At 33.5% G+C, this 20,864-nt stretch overlaps 1 protein-coding gene across 1 annotated transcript in view; it reads left to right on the top strand.

The window, feature by feature from the left end:
* Window positions 1-19,746, top strand: part of ST8SIA4 (ST8 alpha-N-acetyl-neuraminide alpha-2,8-sialyltransferase 4) — a 100,606-nt gene extending 80,860 nt beyond the window's left edge. The window contains exon 5 of the mRNA XM_042944453.1: window positions 15,387-19,746. Within this exon, the coding sequence (XP_042800387.1) occupies window positions 15,387-15,669 (283 nt within the window). The 3' untranslated portion in view covers window positions 15,670-19,746. The remainder of the gene's footprint in view (window positions 1-15,386) is intronic.
* The last annotated feature ends 1,118 nt before the right edge of the window (window positions 19,747-20,864 follow it).

Raw genomic sequence — 20,864 nt, 5'->3', positions numbered from 1 at the left:
ATGCAACATATAACTATATGTATTATATAGTCATACTTAGTATATAATATCTAGAGAGTCACTTTTTAAAAATTTATTTATTTTAAGTAATCTCCACCCCCAATGTGGGGTTCAAACTCACGACCCCAAAATCAAGAGTCACATGCTCTTCCAACCGAGCCAGATGGTTGCTCAGAGATTTACTTTTTAAATTAGAACAAAATATCCTATTTCCTAATCATAACCTGTAAAATTTGTTTCACTTATCTCAGAAACTCTTGATTCCAACAATTCATTAATTTATTTTACAAGTATGTTCATGCTTACTGTGTAAAATTGAGTAGATTAATGTTTCTAGTTTGTATATATAGAAATTTAGAACTTGTCTGTTGCAAAGTACCTGAAAGCCATCACTGAACCATGAGGTAACCTTGAGACTTTCACACATTTCATTTCTCCATTGCACTGTGACAGATATTTTGTTTCCCCAAACACCTATCATATTCCCCAGATGGCTTAGACATCATCCCTGGAAGATTATGAATAATGTTTTAGGTTGAACAGATGTAAGCAATTTGTAATTTTTCCCCTTTCTGAACCAGCTTTGTTTTGATGAATCAACTGGAAATTGAAACTTATGTAGAAGTCCTGTCTGAAAAGGAGCAGTGTTTTCCCACAGTGGAATATGTAGTCAGCTCTTAAGTGTGGGCAAAAGACCAGGAACAAGGAAACTGGCCAAAATGTGTAACAATAAAAACCGGAAGATCATCACTTAGCATTGTAGTGTAGTTTCAATTTCTTTAGTCTAGAGCACCACATATAAAAAATAGTTCTAGGTCATTACAAACCAACTCAATTTCCATAAACTTTTGAAGAGATGGTATTTAACTAGTATATGTATCAGGTTGCCTGTGTTTGTCTCTGGTCAGAAAACTCTACAGAAAACGAATTTGGGAAATGGAGAACACGATTAAATGTTAAGAGAGAAGGGAATAAGCTAAACTTCTGGCAAGGATTTGTTTACTCTGCCAAATTATATTTTATATAAATTATACAGATTACAATTATATTTTTGACCTTAATATAGTCAACCTAAATTGAGCCTTACTGGAAATTCAGTTTTAGGGAAAACACTCTACAAGGTATAAATTAGTTAAATACTATTTTATTAAAAAAAAAGATGATAAAAAAATCTACCTATGACAGCTAAATTTTAATTCTACAGCTATAGGTTGCACATTTATTTATACACTGATATTCCACTTGTAAATTATTTTCCTTACCATAACCAGTTGTCAGACCTAAAGGACCACTTAATGCCTGGAGTTCAGTCACCGCTGTGCACCTTCCAGAGCCTCTCTCTGACCTGGTAATTCTTGCTGTGGGAAGAACAATCATAGTGAATATTTTTGGCTTTCTTTAAATTGACGTTTATGAGACAAACTAATTGGCAATTGGTCTGGATTAGATAACTGAATTCTTAAGTACTTCAGAATTTGGAAACTCCATATGCTACAGACAGAATATAATAACCAAAATGTGAGCTTTGAAAGACAGCCATCAATGTTCTTATTTGTATGCTTATTACTACATTTCAACATTACCAACTGAGAAAGCTTAATGTTAATATTATAAAAAATTTTTAGGTAGAATTAATAGACCATTCTTAAAGCTATTTTAAACCTTGCCCCTTTTAAAAACTGCCAAATCTCATGTCCTTCTTTAGTTATATTTGGAATTTCAAAATAAATAGTATGACTTAAACCCAATCAAAAGAATTGTAACATTTATTATAGCTCTTCTACATCCACACCACTCCAGAAATCCACCTGTTTCCCCGTTTGCAGTTGAAATAATCACTGGCTTTAATAAGCTAGTTAAGGATCTTATCAGGTCTCACATGTAGGCAGCCATTTCCAGGAACTCATTTGGTATATGTTCTTATTTAATTAAGGAACTCTACAGGATGGCCTACATTGGCGCTCTCTCTCTCTCTCTCTCTCTCTCTCTCTCTCTCTCTCTCTCTCTCTCTTAGATTCTATAATTAAACGTTCCTTGGATATATAGCTTTGTCCCTAAACTCCTGAGTTTGCTTTTATATACAACTGATAAGCCAAAGATGAAAGGCTTGTTTTCATGCCAATACAAAATGAAGGACCCTCAGGACTGCTCTAACAGAGTGTCCATGAATTTTAATGATTTGCAGCTTTTTGGTGTAGCATTTCATTTACCCTCTTTATTTGAAAGTATGAATGTTATGATAGCAACTGAGACATTTTAGAGGTATTTTATTAGTTAAGCAAGACCATTAGAGATTCAGTGTGAACTTTTTTTTCAGTTTATTTATTTATTTTGAGAGGGAGGGGGAGAATGGGAGTGTGAGTGGGGGAGGGGGAGAGAGAGAGAGAGAGAGAGAGAGAGAGAGAGAGAGAGAGAGAGAATCCCAAGCAGGCTCTGCAATTCGGGGCTCCATTCCAGGAACCATGAGATCATGCCTGAGCTGAAATCAAGAGTGGAACACATAACCAACTGAGCCACCCAGGTGCACCAGTGTGAACTTTTTTAATATTTGAAACTTAATCCATGGGGTGGCTGGGTGGCTCACTCGGTTAGACATCCAACTTTGGCTCAGGTCATGATCTCACAGTTCCTGAGTTCAAGCTGAGGGTCTGGCTCTGTGAAGACAGCTCAGAACCTGGAGACTGTTTGGTATTCTGTGTCTCCCTCTCTCTCTGTCCCTCCCCTGCTCATACTCTGTCTCTCTCTCTCTGAAAAATAAAAAATAAAAAAAAAAATTAAAATTAAAAAATTTTTAAAAATATTTAAACTTAATCCTTTTATTCCAAAATTTAAATGTAATTTATTCTCCAGTAGTGCATACTTCTTTTCTGAACCTATATATTCTCCATATTTCATCTCTTGCTTTCTGTATTCTTTCATGTATTGTGCGTGAAGGAGGTTTTTAAATGAAATTGGAGTCAGCATTCAAAACAATATTACATGAATGTACTAACACAAAGAGAAACAGATGGTCAAGAATACTGTACACATGCTTTGTAAACCAACTCCCACAGATTGCCTGTCTTCAGATTTTTTTTTCCCAAGTAGAATCAATCATCAGACAAGTGATTTCAGATTCTTTATTATGGAAATATTCCTCTTGAGCACCAACAACAAAAACAAAAAGCCATTTCAATTACATTTCCATGTTAAAGAAAGTTATGTTTCACCCTCTTGATAAGTTTATTGTTATGAAGTCTGAGCTAATTATCTCTATCAACTTATATTCTCATTCAAAGAGTCAGGAAAAAAGTTTCCTGACTCTCATTCCTGAATTTCTATTATATCAGTAAAACTAAAATAAAACAAATCACATAAAATAAATGGTTGTCTTAGGCAGTGCCTCTAAACTTCTGTGAATTTCATGATTGCTATATTCATTTAAACTGCATAGTTCACATTCTAGATGGAAACCTTATGATCATTTCTCCCTGCTTGTTAAAATTTATCAAATTTAAAAGAAGTAACTATTAGGCTTTTTGTTTTGTTTTGTTTTGTTAGATGATTTGGCCCTAGTATATAATGCAGGCAATAATCCATGAAGTTCTTTAAAAAAAAAAAAAAAAACAAGAACTACACTAAACGCAAATTCACTAGTTGAGTGAATATTCTATAGGTATGTGCATAGGTACTGTGTCTGACTTTCTTAATATGCATCAACATGATATACATACATTTGTACATAAAATTCATAATTTATAGTGAACTGTTATTTGTATGAGATCATCCAATTTCTCCAATATTCCAGAAGGTAAGATGTTTTGCCTCAAATTTACAGATCAGGAAACTGAAACACAGATAATCAGATATTAAGGGTGGAGGGATTCTCACCTGAACTAACTGAATAGGATTCTTGCTAAACACTAGAATCATTAAGGAGGAACACAGAAGGCCAAAGGAGAGGCCTACTTGAAAAGAGAGCTCAGAGAAGCATAACTCAATTTGGTTGAGACAAGAAGCTTCTAGCTAAGAGTACAATTGCTACGTATATGATAACTTCATGTTTAACCTTTTGAGGATCTTGCAGACTGTTTTCCAAAGGGTCTATACCACTTTACTCTCATGTACAGGCACCAACAATGTATGAGTGTCCCATTCCATAATATCCTTGACAATACTTACTATTATTTGTCTTTTTTATTATAACCACCCTAGTTGGTATGAAAAAGTATCTCATTGTGGTTTTGACTCACATTTCCGTGATAGCTAATGATGTTGTCCATCCATATTGGTCATTTGTATATCTTCTTTAGACAAATACCTATGCCTTTGCTCATTTTAAAATTTAGGGGTTTTTTTTGTTTTGTTTTGTTTTTGTATTTTTATTATTGACTCATAGGAGTTTATTAATTTTGATGCAAGTCTCTTATCAGATATCTGATTCATAAATATTCTCTTCCATGAGTTTTTTACTATTTTGATGGTATCTTTTGGAGCACAAAAATTTATAATTGTGATGAAATCCAATTTAATTTTTCTTTGGTTGCTATCTGAAAAAAAGCTTTGCCTAAGGTCATCGTACTTTATTCCTGTATTTCCTTCTAAGAGTTTTAGAGTTTTAATTCTTGGATTGAGGTCTATGATCTATTTTGAGTTCTTCTTTTCATATGGTATGATGAAGGCGTACAACTTCATTCTTTCAACACTGCACATCTCAGTTAAAGTACAGTTAGTTACACAGTAGCTTGATTTTGTAGTACTGTTTTCACTTTTATACTTTTCCATTGCAAAGAATAGCATATTGCATAATGTAGTTGTCTTTACGGCTGTATTTGATTGTTTTATTTCCTCAGAAGTGCAAGAACATTGTTTTGTTTTGTTTTTATTTTTACTAGTGGACTTTCATTTAACAACTAGTTTATAAATGTGATTTATAAATTAAATTATTCTACTTAAAAATGTATTGAAGGGATTGGCACTCAGTGAGGCTGAAAGAGAGTAAAAGGAGGAAAATTAGCATTGACTCCACCAGATTGGAGTTTCATCAAAAAGAGATGGCATCTGGAGGGAAAAATACACAAGCCTTTATTAATATTTTGACTTAATGAAAATATTATGTACCACCTATAGCCCTTCAAAGTTTCAGGGATAGGAATATAAAATTTCCCCTAATTAATCTGGTGGAGGAGAATTACAACGGTAGTATTTCTAGTGAAGGCAGCTCTGGAATATAATGCAGACCCCAAAGCCTGCATCAGTGGTGTTGCCTTGGTGATATTCCTTTATGGGGCTTTTCCCTCAGCTGGAAGCCCCTTTATCAACTTATATGCTCATAGAAAGCTGTTTATTGAGTGATAAATTTATGTCACAGACAAAGCAATTGTCTAAATGGGCAGTCCCTTCACTATTGCACACTTTATGGCAGGAATAAATATAGAGAATAATGATCTACATTTGACTAACCTCCCCACATGTGATTATTTTGATACTTGCTGGGAAAGCTTTAAAGAACTTCTTAGAACTTGCTTATGTCTATCTTGATTCTGTTCCTTCACTGGGCTTTGAGAAGTCTGATCTTTGGCTGATGTTTAGTTTGTATACTTAGCTAGCAAGCATTTTACATTATCAAATGGATTATGGATCACATTAGTTAGTCTTGACCGCTCTTGAAATAGATTTTAGCACAATCCCTATTTGGAAGGTTAATGTAACCTGACTTATTGATGAAAACTGGGCATACCCATTTGTAAATTGTCCAAATCAAGCTAAAATAAGGACATCAGACCATTAGAAGAGTTGTTTACATTTTATCATAGTAAAAGGGACTTTTATTAGGAAGTTGTCTTTATGTTACCTAGGGAATGTGGAAATACAATCTCTAAGTGCCTTCTTGGAAGTTGTTTATGTAGAGAAAAAATTTCCATGAATAAAATACTGCTATCATTTTTATCTTTCAATATCTAACCCATTTTTGATATGCTTTGAGATTACCTACCCCCACTTGCTTTTAATTATTTTTTTTCTTTTCTTGTAGGACCCCATGTCCTATGATAAATGATTTCATTGTTTCCTTTTCATATTAATAGGAAAAATGAAAAGTTTCCATAATTTTTGCTTTTCAAAAAGCAATGTGATCTCATAAGGAGGATCCTACATAAGGCTGTTTAGCAGTAACCTTATTTAACTCCTTCATCATGTTTCAAAAGACCATCCCCCTTCTGTTTCCAGTATTTCACCTTTTGGATGCCACTACTTCCTCATTCTGCAAGTTCAGATTATAAATTTCAGTTTGTCTTTCAGACTTCAATTGTGTTAAAAAAGAGGTCATTAAAACCTGTGGCTTTACATCTACTTTTTTTTTTTTTTTTTTTTTTTTTTGGCACAGCCCCCATGCACCAATTCAAGTTTTTAAGCATTATCTTTGAGAAATTCCAAAATATATTATCTTTAATAACTTCTTTTAAAATATTTTAAGTACTCTTTTTTTAGACTTTTTAAAGATTTTAAGTACATCCAATGTGGGGCTCAAACTCAAAACCCTGAGATCAAGAATCACATGCTCCACCAACTAAGCCAGCCAGGAACCCCCATCTTTTATATATTTAATATAGAATTAATCTGTATATTATAATTGTTTTTTAAATTCTCCTTCACCAAAATCAGATCAACATGTGATATAGTTTTGGAGTGATCCATTTAAATTCTATTTGCATTTCTTTTGTGGTGAATAAAGTCTAAAGGATCCCCTTTGTTTATTTTTAATTTTTCTCACATCTCAGCAAGATTCCATTTTCTTGGACACTATTCTCCCATTAGCTTTATCTCTGAATTGTGATGGATAATTTTATAATTTTTAAATAACCAAAAAACAATTTATTAATTTTTATGTAGAGAAGAATTTTCGACCTCTAGATATGAGTAATATAGGGAACTAGAAATGATATTAAAGTTTTTAACAGGGTGATTTTATCAAAGGGCTCTATAACATTATTGAAGAGATGAGCTGCATGTGATATCAGATTACACATTATAAAAGTAGGAGTAGTTAATCACCACAAGCAAAACATAGACTCCAGCTACAAATAGATTAACTCTCATGCTCCTCAATCTGAATTCAGAAATTGTGACCTTTTAAAATGAGAGTTTTAGATATAGTAGGAACCATATTAAAAATCTCATTTTATTGTTGACTAAACTGAAGCTGAATAAATTTAAGTTGTTTGCCCAAGATCATGTAGTTAGTTTAAGGTAAAGCAAAGCCAGCACTCCAACTTTTCCAGTGCTTTTCCCACTATTAAATATTATTACTCCGAGATTGCCAAACCATGAGTATGTTCCATTTTATTAACACTACAAATCTCTAAAACACCAGCAAGAATAAATTAAATATGCATTCATTAATTATCTACTGTATATCTAGGACGGTGCTAAATATCATATTTAAGAGATAAAAATAGAAGACTCATTCATCTTTGTTTTCATCATATAATAATGTTAAATTTCTCTATTATCTTACATTATTGAATGCAAATTAGGGGCACCTGGGTGGCTCAGTCAGTTAAGCAGTCTGACTTGATTTTGGCTCAGATCATGATCTCATGGTTGGTGAGTTTGAGCCCTGCGTCAGGCTCTGCACTGACAGTGCAGATCCTGCTTGAGATTCTCTCTCCCTCTCTCTCTGCCCCACCCCCCCCCACTCCTGCTTGCTGTCTCCCTCCCTCTCTCTCTCTCAAAATAAGTAAGTAAATTTTTTTTTAAAAAGATGTAACCTATACCCTCATCTTCTCTCTTTACAAGTGAGGTATAAATAAATAATTACCTGGAAATTTTTCTAAGGTAAGCTTCCTTAATGTTGAATTTTTTTGTGCAGACCTTATGGGTAGACAGGTCAGGAAGAATATTTTCTATGTGTTCTCCAGCCAGTGGTGTACTGGAGCTAGCTGGTACTGGCTGGCAAGAGTGGATTGTGTTCCCAACTCAGTGTTCACTGATGTCAGGTCAGTAGCTTGAAATCAACTGTGATGGGAGTATTTACACCACAGAAATTGGCAAAGGCAACTCTTTCTCAGCAACTCTTTCTCCCTGGTTAGTGACTGCTGGCTGTTAAACAATTACCAACACACCATGTATAGCATATTGGCTGATCAAAATCAGACAAATTATTTACTTCCTGAGCTTTTCACTGCACCTTCTGCGCAGTAGAAATGATAACATATACTGCAGCATATATAACAGGATTTTATGAGCAGCATGTGAAAGTACTTTAAAACTCTGAGTATAAAATATAATAACTAACATTACAATAACAAGAGTTATATGTTCACTGATAAAATATAAGACACTTGGCAAAACCAATATAATAAGAGGAGATCTTGAGTTTTATATCACTATCTGTGCTCAACCAGACTACATATGTGGCCAGGTAAAAAGAGGGCTGAAATTCAGAATTAAGGTCAAAGCCCGATTCTTGTGTTGGACACCAAATAACATAAATAGGTACCAAATAGAATATAGAGATTATTGGGCCTAAATTAGTATCCCCATTCCTTTTTCCATGCCATGAAAACTCTATGCCTCTGATGAGTCAGGTTTATGAAGGTCAGTATAATAATGTAGAGCTCTGCATGCAAAGGGCACCTAGAAAAAATACTGACAAACTGACCCATTGAGGTTATGAATTCCTGCATTTTAATAACACGTCAAAATACTTTAAGAAGCTTATTCATATCTGCATGGAAATCCCTACCCTTTGATACAATGTCATTGCCTTTGACATTTGCAGTGTGGTTAAGTAAGTTATATATTGAAACTACAAAATCGTCTTCTGACGTGGAACACTTTTGAGAGTGTTCATGGGAAAAGTGGGTCCTATATACTGGTCAGCTCTTATTTGCCTTTGAAAGAAACAAAAAAGCCAAAAAAGCTACATGTGTAAAATACATCACCATTGACACCAGGCTATTAATCACCAAAACACCATACAGAACTTTATTTTTTCCCATATGAAACCTATGTTGAAAATGTTCTGGGGAATTACTGTTCCAAGCTGAATTCTCTTGAGAAGCTAAAGAATCCCATTCATTTTTAGTTTAAATTGAGATCACCATAGCCAGATAGGGGTGGTTTAAAACCCGGTCTGTCACCTATAATCTCCATGACCTTAAACTGGTTATTTAACCTGTGAAGCCTCGATATCCCCATCTGTGAAATAACATCCATTCATGGGTTTGTGATGAGGATTAAAGGAGAAAAACAACATAGGTAGAGTACTTAACATGGTCTCTGGTCCTTTATACACTCTCAATTAATTAGTGTTACCATTGCTACCTTTTATGCCACTGCTTATGTCTATATTCCTGACTTTATTCCTAGCTTGCCTAAGAACTTGAAATATGCTTCATATCAAGGTAGAGTTAAGCATCTATTACTTTTTCTTTCAATGGAATAACATAAGGATTAATTATGGTGGACTGAATTATTCTCTGTGAGTATAGTGCTGGAAGTTTTTTGTTGTTGTTATTTGTGGGTTTTTTGTGTGTTGTTTTGTTTTTCTTTTCTTTTAAGAAATGATCATCCACCCTGCTTTTATAGAAACATGGGCTATTTCATAATCTTAAGAGGTATTATGAACTTAACCAAAACAGCTTTAAAACAAAATTAAGTTTTCTATACTTTAAAAAGTAAATTCACATGATGGAGCATATTGCAGACTGGGAATATGATGGAAGGATAATTTGAACAGTTGAAAACAAAACAGCAGAGATATGCCATTTCAATATGCCAAGGATGATTGCTTTAAGTGTTATATTAGCCAGCCTATACACATGTACTTTTTCTAAGAATGAACCAACATATTAACAAGTATGAAGGACAGAATATTCAAAAACTCATATATAATATTCAGATATTATTAAAAATTAGTTTGGAGGCATGGAGTACAGAATTGGGGCAATGCCAACATCTTCTGCAAAGATGAATTATGGAAAGCTAATTTTTAAATTTTTTTAATGTTTATTTATTTTTGAGAGAGAGAGACAGAGCATGAGCAGGGGAGGGGCAGAGTGAGAGGGAGACACAGAATCAGAAGCTGGCTCCAGGCTCTGAGCTGTCAGCACAGAGCCCAACACAGGGCTCGAACTCACCAACTGTGAGATCATGACCTGAGCCAAAGTCAGACACTCAATCGACTGAGCCACCCAGGCACCCCTGGAAAGATAATTTTTAAACAATATCTCAAATTTCTGTAGACATTTCAGACCCAGAAACCATAATATTTACCATTAACAGAATCTTTCTGGGAAACAAGCACAAAGCTCAGTTGTGGGAAGATAAATATGAGAGGAGAAGTAGTGTGAACAAGCACCTCATGCTATATACTTCAATATTGCATTCCAGATAAAAGAATCACTGGGCTCATGAATGGAAACTTTGCATATAATATAACATTAAAACTGGAACAGTGGGATTCCATACTTTATATTCTAGGATATTTTAATATATATATTATACCATATATAATATATATTACATGTATTTTATGCATATTTTTATTATATATTTTTATATTCTATTTTATATTTATATAGAAATTTCCATGTTTTTGATTTTTGAAAGAATAATATCTTAAGAGGAAAAAATACCTATTACTTCTAAACTTCTACACTTTTTTGTTTAAATATAAATGCTAATTAATATTCCTTGTTTGCCAAAATGTTGAGTGTGAACTGTCATGAGTGTATCAAATGTGGAATGCTGCTGACGATAAGGTTTTTTTCTTTTATTTAGAAAATGTTGGTTGCTTGAAATAATATATTTTGGCTTATCAGGTGATCATTACCCAATTTTAATATGAGATAAAAATCTAACCTATTGCTGGCTTTAATGTCAAAACTACTATAAGTACTTTTTTTGCTTTTCAGTATATTCAAACCTGAAAAAAGCGAAAGAGAACAGAATGAGGAGCAGGTAGCACAGCAGGGCCAAGAGTGTTTCACACAGTTTCAGGCAGTGTGCAGTTTCATGGAGACAGAAGATGTGAAACACCAATGGAATCTTACAGATGAAGGAAACTCCAAAGCCACACAATCAAATGCTTTTGTTTCTCAACTAAGGAAACATGCCCACTGAGGCTAAATGACATGACCACAGGGAACATATAGTGACAGAAGGCATTAAGAGAGAAGTGTGAGCTGGAATGAAGAGTGGGTTTTTCTGGAAGATGTTAAAATTCAACTAGTATTACTTACTATGTGTCAAGCTTTCTGCTATGATTTCCACACATACTATCTCTCTTACATTATCATGACAACCTTACAGGCTTAATATTATTAATCAAGGCCCAAGGAAGAGAAGTAGTAGCTTGCCCAAGGGCTCAGGCATTGATATATGATATCACAGATTCATACGCACTTCTTGTGACACAGATTTGGTGGATAGAGACATTGCAACCGCTAAGTTTGTTTGAAATAAGAACAATGGATATGTTGGAGGAAGAGTAGGTAAGACACCTGGCTTAGCAAGAACTGAGCTTCCATGGTGGGAAGTAGTGAGACCTATGGAGGCTACTGCATGTATAAAAAGTTAGAAATGTTCAGGGCACCTGGATGGCTCAGTTGGTTAAGCATCTGACTCAGTTTTGGTTCAGGTCATGATTTCATGGTTAATGGGAATGAGCCCCATGTGGGACTCTGCTCTGTCAGCTTGAGATTCTCTCTTTCCCCCTCTGGCTCTGCCCCGCCCCCACTTGCTCTCCCTCTCTCTCTCAAAATAAATAAACTTAAAAAAATAAAAACAGAAATGTTCAATAAAATCCAGGGTGAGTTTGTTTCATACAACAAGACAGAGTATTACAACATTAAAGCAGAAAGGAAGAGAAGGAGGAAAGGAGAGAGGGAATTAATAGTATCTGAAATAAAACTTAGCCTAGCTGATGAAAAAATATTCTATGTATGTCTATGAATGATATATTAAGACTAAAACAGACAGAGAAACAAGAGGATGCAGCACATTATAACAGTAGTTATCTGCATGTAGTTGACTTATAAGTAATATTTTATTCCTCATTTTTTTCTTCATATTTTCTACAGGGAAGCTGCATTGATTTTGTGATGAAAAATATCAATTTCTATAAAAAGAAATACACACAGAGAAACTAGATTATTTGCTGAATTGAAAATATTGCCAAATTTGAAATTACAAGAGAAATGAATTTGAGATAAAAATTAGAACAGCTTATCCTGAATTAGAATATAAATAGTTCATTATTTTATAAATGCATTATTTTCAGTTCAATATCTTCCTAATTAGGATTTAAAATTTAAGTTAACATTCTATTTTTGATTAACTCTTTATAAGAAATTTGTGGTCTTTAAATGTCAGCTTGTACATAAGTAGGTACTGTGCGATATGGATTTTAAAATTGTTCTCTGGATTTTGGCTTGTAAAGTTGGCAGATATTATCTAACTGATTGTGCTAATAGAGTTTAAAAAGAATATCCATTTTTGTCCTCTTCACATATGGAATGTGCTCCTGGGCAAATACTGAATATCGGTAATTTATGTTGGCCTATACAATGTCAGGCCCAACATTAGATTTATAATAAGCGCATAGGAAATTCTTACTGACTATATTTGGATCGGCTCCTGTGTTTTTTAATTTCACAGAATGTTATTAACTGTGGCCTTAGTTCTCAACTGCTTTAAGGTTTTGTTTCAACTTATCTGTTACATGTTGACACCATTTAGTAAGGTCTGTTTGATAAATGGCATTTATTTTGTTCTTTTTCTCCAAAAATATCCTGAAAATGGGTAGTTAATTTTCTTTGAAATTATTCAAATTGTTTCAAGCCAAACATCAGACAGTTTTAGAATTTCTAAAGCAAAGTGTATTTACACCAGTGCTTGAACTGCATGGATTAAAGTAACAAGTTTCTAGAGCCTCTCTACCCATTACTTTCAAATAGGATGCTTTGTGATCTGAGTTTAGTTTTCAAAACACAATTTTTATTAATATTAATTAATTAATATTCTAGGTATATCTTTCCTATTCCAAAATTCACAAATTTATTTCCTCCATAAAAACCTCACTGAAGTCACATCACGTACTTGAGAATTGTCCCCAAAATTACATGTTTCTATTGTTTTCTTCTGGATGTACTGATGTCTCCACTATACTCTTTTGCCTGCTAGCTTTTAGATGTCAGGCGTTTGAGGGTAAGGAGATGACTTCACTGATTTTCTGTTGTGGTATCACATGGGGTGCCTTGGATCAAAAAAGTTGAGTTACTATGTATCTGTGATACTATTTTAAAACATTTAGGCCAATAATTTTGCCATCAGCGTTTTTTTTTTTTTCCCTAACACTATAATTGCTTATTTGTATTACATAAAAAAGTTGCTTTGGTATTTTGTCTATGAATGATCAGAGTTGAATGAATATTCAGGAAATCTTTCCAGAATTAGAAAATGCAAAGTGTTTATTTATAATGTGTTCTTGAAGTCACATAAAATGTGACCTTGGAGTCCCATATAAATAATATGGCATTATACTATTTCCTGATAGCTTTTTTTTCTCACTTTAGAAATAACATAATTCAGCACAAACTTCATATTGTCAGACTATTCCTAATCATTGACATTCATTGGTGGAAATAATCATTTTTTGACTGAGTTTGAACTTGCTTCACCTGTTTTAAAAATTTATAAATAAATGCATTTTTTAAAACTAACCAACTTCATCAACTGACATCTGTAATCACACACAGATCACATTACAAAATTTTCCAATAAGAATCATTCTATGCTAGAACATCTGCTTTCTCAAAGCTGAGGCAGCTTTGGTCTCTATCAGTCTCTTCAAAACCTTCAAACCATAGTTTAACTAAACTTCTCACACAGAATCAATATCTGGGTTTCTTCATGATGTCAACAATGCATGGGCTATGGTTTTTGTTCATTAGCTACCTTTGTGTTATGAGAAAATTCTTATATAATCTTCTTTGAAGACTCCTTCCAAATGTTCTTTACTGAGAATAGGCTTTCTTAAAAAACTTTTGTTACAAAAGATCTGTAGTGCATTTCATATGGCTCAAAACATTTAGCACGTGGCCTTTACCCAAGTAGAAAACTAAAAGATGTGAAAGGTCAATCCTGGTTCAGAGAGGGAGAAATGAAGGGGAAAAAAAGAGGAACAATAATGGATAAGTATCTTTTCCCTGTTTTGGATGTTTGTAGGGAGGTTTCAAAGTCCAATATTTCTTGATCAGCATTCAGTAGTCTAGATGTATTTGATGTCCCCTGGAAAACGTCATAAATTAGTAAAAAAAAAAAAAAAAAAAAAAAAAGACAAAGGAAAGAATACTGTGTAAATCCAAGGCAAGTGTTTAAACACAGCAATGACCAAAATTTTATATAATCTTGCCTTTACATTTGGATGGCAGGGTGTATATTTCCCCAAATAAGAGACAATAGTAAAAACAAAAATTAAAAAAAAAAAGAATTATTAACTTAATTTTATTTATAATTGGACAACTTTGAAAGTTAAAGAAAATCTATACCCTTCCTCTTTTAGATGTTTCCACATGAGATAATGAATATGCCAAGAAATACTGGAAACCCCCTTCTTTGCCAGGGGTGATGATTAACTTGTGAATTTGCATGCTTTTCAGGTGAACAAAGTTTGACAACAATGATGGATCTGAACATTTTGGAGTATTTTATCACCTTTGAAAATGAACAGTATAAAATACTTATCAGCATTAAATTTATTTTACCTATTTAACAAAGTGTTAAACTGAATAAGTGGTGAACTGTTTATGTTCATATGTTATTTGTTTTATGTCGTCGTTCTGTGGGTTGAGGCAACATTTTTAATTAGCTTTAGTAAAATGGGATTTGGACAATTGAAATGAAATAAGTCAGTATAATGCAAGTGAAGCATTTGTTTGGATTTTTAATTGAAATATCAGAGATTTTGAAAAACCCAGGGGCAAAGTTTCAAATTTTCTTTTTCTAGGAGAATTACTCAATCTCTGCCCAATTACTGTGTCTTTTATAGTCGTATTTAACACTTTCTGAGAAGATTCTATTCTGTATATTATGTATTTGGTGCTAATTCATTTTGAATATGAGATTCTACAGTAATATTTACATACTTTCTAGGTCCCCTGTTTATTTATATGACCTCAAAAATAAGGAAATAAAGGATAAGAGAAAATAATATAAAGAGATTATAAATTTCTAAATGCTTAAGAAATATTTCTTCAGGAATCTTTTGAATGTTATTCATAAGGATACTTTTCAAATTTGATTTACTTTAATTCCACATAGTATACTTTGCTGTAGGGTATGTTGTGTGTTCCTCTAAATTCTTCTCTTCTGTGTGTGTGTGTGTGTGTTTTCTTTTCCAGTTACTGGCTGACAAACAAAGTTCCCATCAAAAGACCCAGCACAGGTCTCCTCATGTATACACTTGCCACAAGATTCTGTGATGAAATTCACCTGTATGGATTCTGGCCATTCCCTAAGGATTTGAATGGAAAAGCCGTCAAATATCATTACTACGATGACTTAAAATATAGGTACTTTTCCAATGCAAGTCCTCACAGAATGCCATTAGAATTCAAAACATTGAATGTGCTACATAATAGAGGAGCCCTGAAACTAACAACAGGAAAGTGTGTAAAGCAATAAAGCACATTTGAAAACATACAAACAAACTGAATATGCACTTCTTTTCTGAAGATGCTTCCTAAGATTTGAAAATAGGATCCAGAACAAGACTGAGTTTCAGTATCCACCAATTATCCGAAAGGTGATAAAGGACATTTATGAGAAATCCGCTACCAGCTGATGAAATACCTGCAAAGTGCTCTAAAAAACATATTTCGACTTCAAGGGTCCTAGTAAGTGCCACTTCCACTAAGAACACAGTTTGAATGTATAATCAGTAGTGTTTACAAGATCCAACAATGCACTTGTCATTAGTTAATGAGGCAAATATGTTCATCACTGTTGGGCTGCCACGGCAACGCCAAGCACATTAGAAGAGTAACCCAGCCCTGGGGATTAAACCATCCTTGTCAGAAGAAATCAAGATGGAAATAGTTGGAGCAGTGAAATCCATAAGATTAAACAACTCAAGTAAATGCCTTCAGTCAGGACTCTGAGTCTGATCATGAATTTTATGTTTTTGTTTTTGTCTTCTGGAATCTCTTTTGGTTTGGGTATTGGGTGCTTAGAAATCCTTTCTGAGATAAAGATGAATGAGATAAATAACCTTCAAGAAATCATTTTTAAAGTTCTTATATTTTTAAAGAGCAATCACACAATGACTTTGTAAAAACGTTTTATTTTGCACAACTTTAAACCTCCAGAGTTTTTCCCAGTGGTGTAGAAGGTACCAGCTAAACTGTGCCACTCAGTAATCTTGAGCCATTCTAAAGGAAAGATGTTCAATGTCATCTGAGATGGTAAAATTAGCAGGAAAAAAAAAGTACTTTTGGTACCAAAGATTATACTGATGTTTCTACACAACAAACCATTCTCCTTTCATGAAAATAATATATTAATATATTATGATGCTACTAATACAGAAGTTGTCTTTAAATATGTTGAATTTTTCAAACTCAAACTTTATTTTTATTTGAAGAAGACTTCCATAACTTTTACATTTCATAATAATTTTCTGGAAGCATTTTGCCCTTTAGGATAAATGTCAGACTGATAGGGCTGAAATCTGACTTCCAGTTCTTTGATATTCCCCTTATTACTCAAATGGAAAGATTGGCATTCTCTTTACATTACTGTTAAGTTTTCTTAGTGCAGAAATAACGTGATTAATAGAATGCTTTTTCCAAAACAGGGATGATTACTTTTAAGAGGTTTAATAATGAAACTGTGTCAGCATTTTGCACTTCAAGTGAATGAAATTGACCAATATTTTCTCTGTGGTTAAATTTATTCACAGTACTACATTAATGTGTTTTCAAAGAAGCACATGAAATTATTAATAAAGTGATTCAAAAAGTTTTAACATGTGATAGAATTGACCAATGGGCCAGTTTTCTGTTAACTTCTACTTCAGCGGCAGGTAATTCTGACAGTGAATTGTTTAGAAAGCAGAAGTGCTGTGTTCCCACTTCTACTCTTGGATTGAAACCCTTAGATGACCTCTTGTTTCTTAGGGAAGGCAGTGTAAGAAGAGAAGAAATAGTGTGGGGAACATGTATGTTTTGTTTCTTAGGGAAGACAGTCTGAAAAAAGAATAAATATCATGGAGATTTTATATATATATATATATATATATATATATATATATATATATAATCATAGAAAAGGATGTCCACAGTAGTACAGTTCTTAATATATTAATAATACATGGTATTATTTTTAAAAATATAAGAGAACCTTGGGTTTCAAAATCCTATTTTTTAGAATTCATGTGTCTCTAAGAAAACAAAATAGAATGCATAAAGGAGATACATAGCTAAAAATGCTATGAACATGATGCACTTTTATCATTAACCTCTTATTACCTAATGGAAATCTTAAAAGAATTAGGCACATGTTTTGAATGTAAAGTTGAAAAGTCTGATTTATGTAACAAATCCAAAGTAGGTGATTTATAGAACCTTAATTTTTACTATTTGTGGGTAAGTTGTTGGAGTAGTCTTTAATTTGAATTCGATAGAAAATTTGAAGTCACAAGTAAATTCTGGTAGGTACTGTCCATCTCAGAGCTCATTAAAAGTTTGTCTTACAAAGCAGCAGCAAGGAACCTTGCCATTTTTACTGCATTATCAACAAATGTATTTCAACAATTTTAAGGCCACAGCAAAAGCATACAGCCACTCATCGTTTTGTGCATTAATGTTTATCTCATAGATGCATTGAGTAGTGCCTTTTTAGCTTTGCATTGCTTTGTTACCCTAACTTTGTGTTCTCTAAATAAATTGCCCAGTTCTGAAAATGTTCAGCATATAAAAAGGGCTTCAGTATCGACTGAGACTACTTTTGTTCATCTCAGGGAACTTTCAATACTCAAGAATGAATTCAATTAAAGGTATTTAGTGTTCAAAGAAAACAAACTGTACAAGACCATTTCATTCCCTATTGTATACCTTTCCATTCACCTCACCACCTCCACAATCTACTGTGGCCTTCTTACAGGGATAAGGCAAGGAGATCACTAATAGCAAGAAGAAGAAGAATTCCGTTTAACCAATAAGGGCCAAAAGGGATCATGATAAAATAAAATTATACATACGTACTTGAAACATCTGAGTTTTTTTTTTTTCTTTTGAGACTATCTATCATATGTTCACAGCTTTAATTTTTTGTTTCTTTTTCACAATTTACCCCTGTACCTGGCAATGCTCAGGCAGCTGATTGTGAAAGATGCTTGTCCTTTAGAGAACATGGTTGTTACTGTGCTGTTGACACGAATAGGCCATGGAAACAATTTCACCATTACCCAGCCTGTTCTATACTTAATATTATGTTGCTCGAATAAAAAAAAAAAAAAAAAAAAAAAAAAGAATCAGTAACAGATTTTCCGGGCAAATCTAGTGATTCTGCCCATGGGACTGATGAAATTACTGTGGAAGTTTTTGAGTCTCAAAGAAGGTGCTGGGCATTCAAATGTCTTTCTGTATTGTATATCATATGAAATGTATATCAATCGCTAATGGGAATTTCTACATATATGCTTACATAAGAAATTTATTTAAATAATGCTATGGGTAGTGTACATACCAACTAGTTATTAAACTTCTCCACAGGAAAAGGGTGAACAAAGTAATTTATTTCTAATTGAGCCAGTTAGTCATAATGCACACAATGTGGTATTTGGTTCATAGGAGTTGTTTTCACGTGCTTATTGTTGGGGGTATCTATAATTGTGGAAGAGGTGTAGGAAGAGTTACGTATTGTTAGTTGTTACCTCTACAAGTTTGAAAGTTTCCTCATTAGACCTTATCAAGTTACCAATGTTTTGAAAATTGAGTGAGAGAGGGTTATTGTGCATATCTGACAAAAGAAAATCCAAATAAAGCCCACCTAGAAATAGATATTTTATTATATATGTGCTATAGATATATCTATATAGTACAAATAGACATGTGTGATGCATATATACAATGTTATATATGTGTGTCTGTGTTATATACACAGAGTCTGTAATATACACGCACTAGATTTGTGTTATGCTAACATCTTCAGAGGCTGTGCTGTTAAGCACTCTGGAGATAAGACCACTTTAGAATAAAGAAGTTCTTTTGAGACTTCAGTTACTAACCTGAAGAGGGATCTACTTTATAACTGAATTCTATTGTTCATACTTAGAGTGTCAATAAGGGTCTAGTATGGCCAAATCTTAAAAAAAGGAAAAAAAAATTAAAAATTAAAAAAAGTTTTGAAGCTGGCAATGTATTTGACTTAGACTTTTCAGATTGTGGCTCCGGGCCCTGTGTCTCCATTTAAGTAGCACCTTTTAATAAATACTGTTTCTTTGTGTAGGCAAAAAGCACAAGTGTTTCAAATGTATATAGCAGGAGAAAAAAAAAGAGTTTACAGAGATAGCACTGCTGCACAGGATAATTGCTACTGAGTATTTCTTAAATCATTTGTGGAATTGAAAGATGAGATTTATTCTGTCAAGTTCATTCTGTTCAACACTGTTTCCTATTGTTTATGTATAGCAATTGGGTGTAATTGTTTTATCATTTGTAAAATTGTAAAATAAATTAAATCCCCCCTTTTTTTTTCCAATTTTTCTCTTATCTCTTACATTTAAGCCCTCGGTTCCACTTTATCTGTCATTATAAGGAACAGGGGTTTTTGGGTTTTTTTGTTTTTATTTTTATTATTTTTATATATAATAAAGTGCATGAGTGGGGGAGAGGGGCAAAGGGGGAGAGAGAGAGAGACAGAGAGAGAGAGTGTGTGCATCCCAAATAGGCTCCACGGCCAGAGGCAAGCCTGACATGTGGGTGCAATCCCACAATCCTGGGATCATGACCTGAACTGAAATCAAGAGTTGGATGCTTAACTGACTGGGCCACCTAGGTGCTCCTCATGAGGTCCCTTTTATACCATTCTGCACTTGTAAAGCATTTGCTAGAGAACCATTAACAATGGATAATGAATATAGACCTTATTGGTATTTACATGATTACTTTTTATTTATAAGGATCCATATACCGTGGGTAATCCTTATTGATTCTTGGGATAAAATAAGACCTGATGTGAAGCTGTAAGATGGATATGGCAATATTTCAGTTTTACAGATGAGATTGAGAGGTTATGTGATTCGCTGAGGGTCACACAGCTTAGAAGTGAAAGAACCAGGATTTGAACCCAAGTGGTCTGACTTCAGTGTCCACATTCTTACCCATCACAATTTGATGCTGCCTCTTTTTATTTAACGAAATTATTATTTAATGAACACAAATCAAAAGCATAAGTAAGTATATAGGAGGGGTATATAATTTAGATGTTGGGACTGTCTGATAAACTATCCCTGTCCCAAGATAGAGCAATCATCCTCTGTGTCTTCCAAGTCAGTAGCTCTCTCCTGGATGGTGTTGGATAAACATTGCCAATTCTTGGTCCAAACTCTTCCTATATTTTTTTCATGCAAGTTTGATTACTTTTATGTTAGAATCTGACTTTATGTATCACAAAATCTACTACATTACAGCTATATAAAACTATCATTATGAGATTCCTATGCAAACATTTGATTGAATTTGGGTGTTTCATTCATCTCTATTAGCAACTACTGAAATATCTTAAGGTTGAAGTTCTGCAGAGGGCAAAGTTCATGCATTTCCTATATTTTAAAAACTTTTTTACTAGTGTCCTTTTTATAAGAATAGGAGTAATTA

This window comes from Panthera leo, chromosome A1 (genome assembly GCF_018350215.1).
Source record: "Panthera leo isolate Ple1 chromosome A1, P.leo_Ple1_pat1.1, whole genome shotgun sequence".
Classification (NCBI taxonomy): Eukaryota; Metazoa; Chordata; class Mammalia; order Carnivora; family Felidae; genus Panthera; species Panthera leo.
Note: the sequence above shows the minus strand (reverse complement) of the source record. Positions and strands in the feature narration are given on the sequence as shown.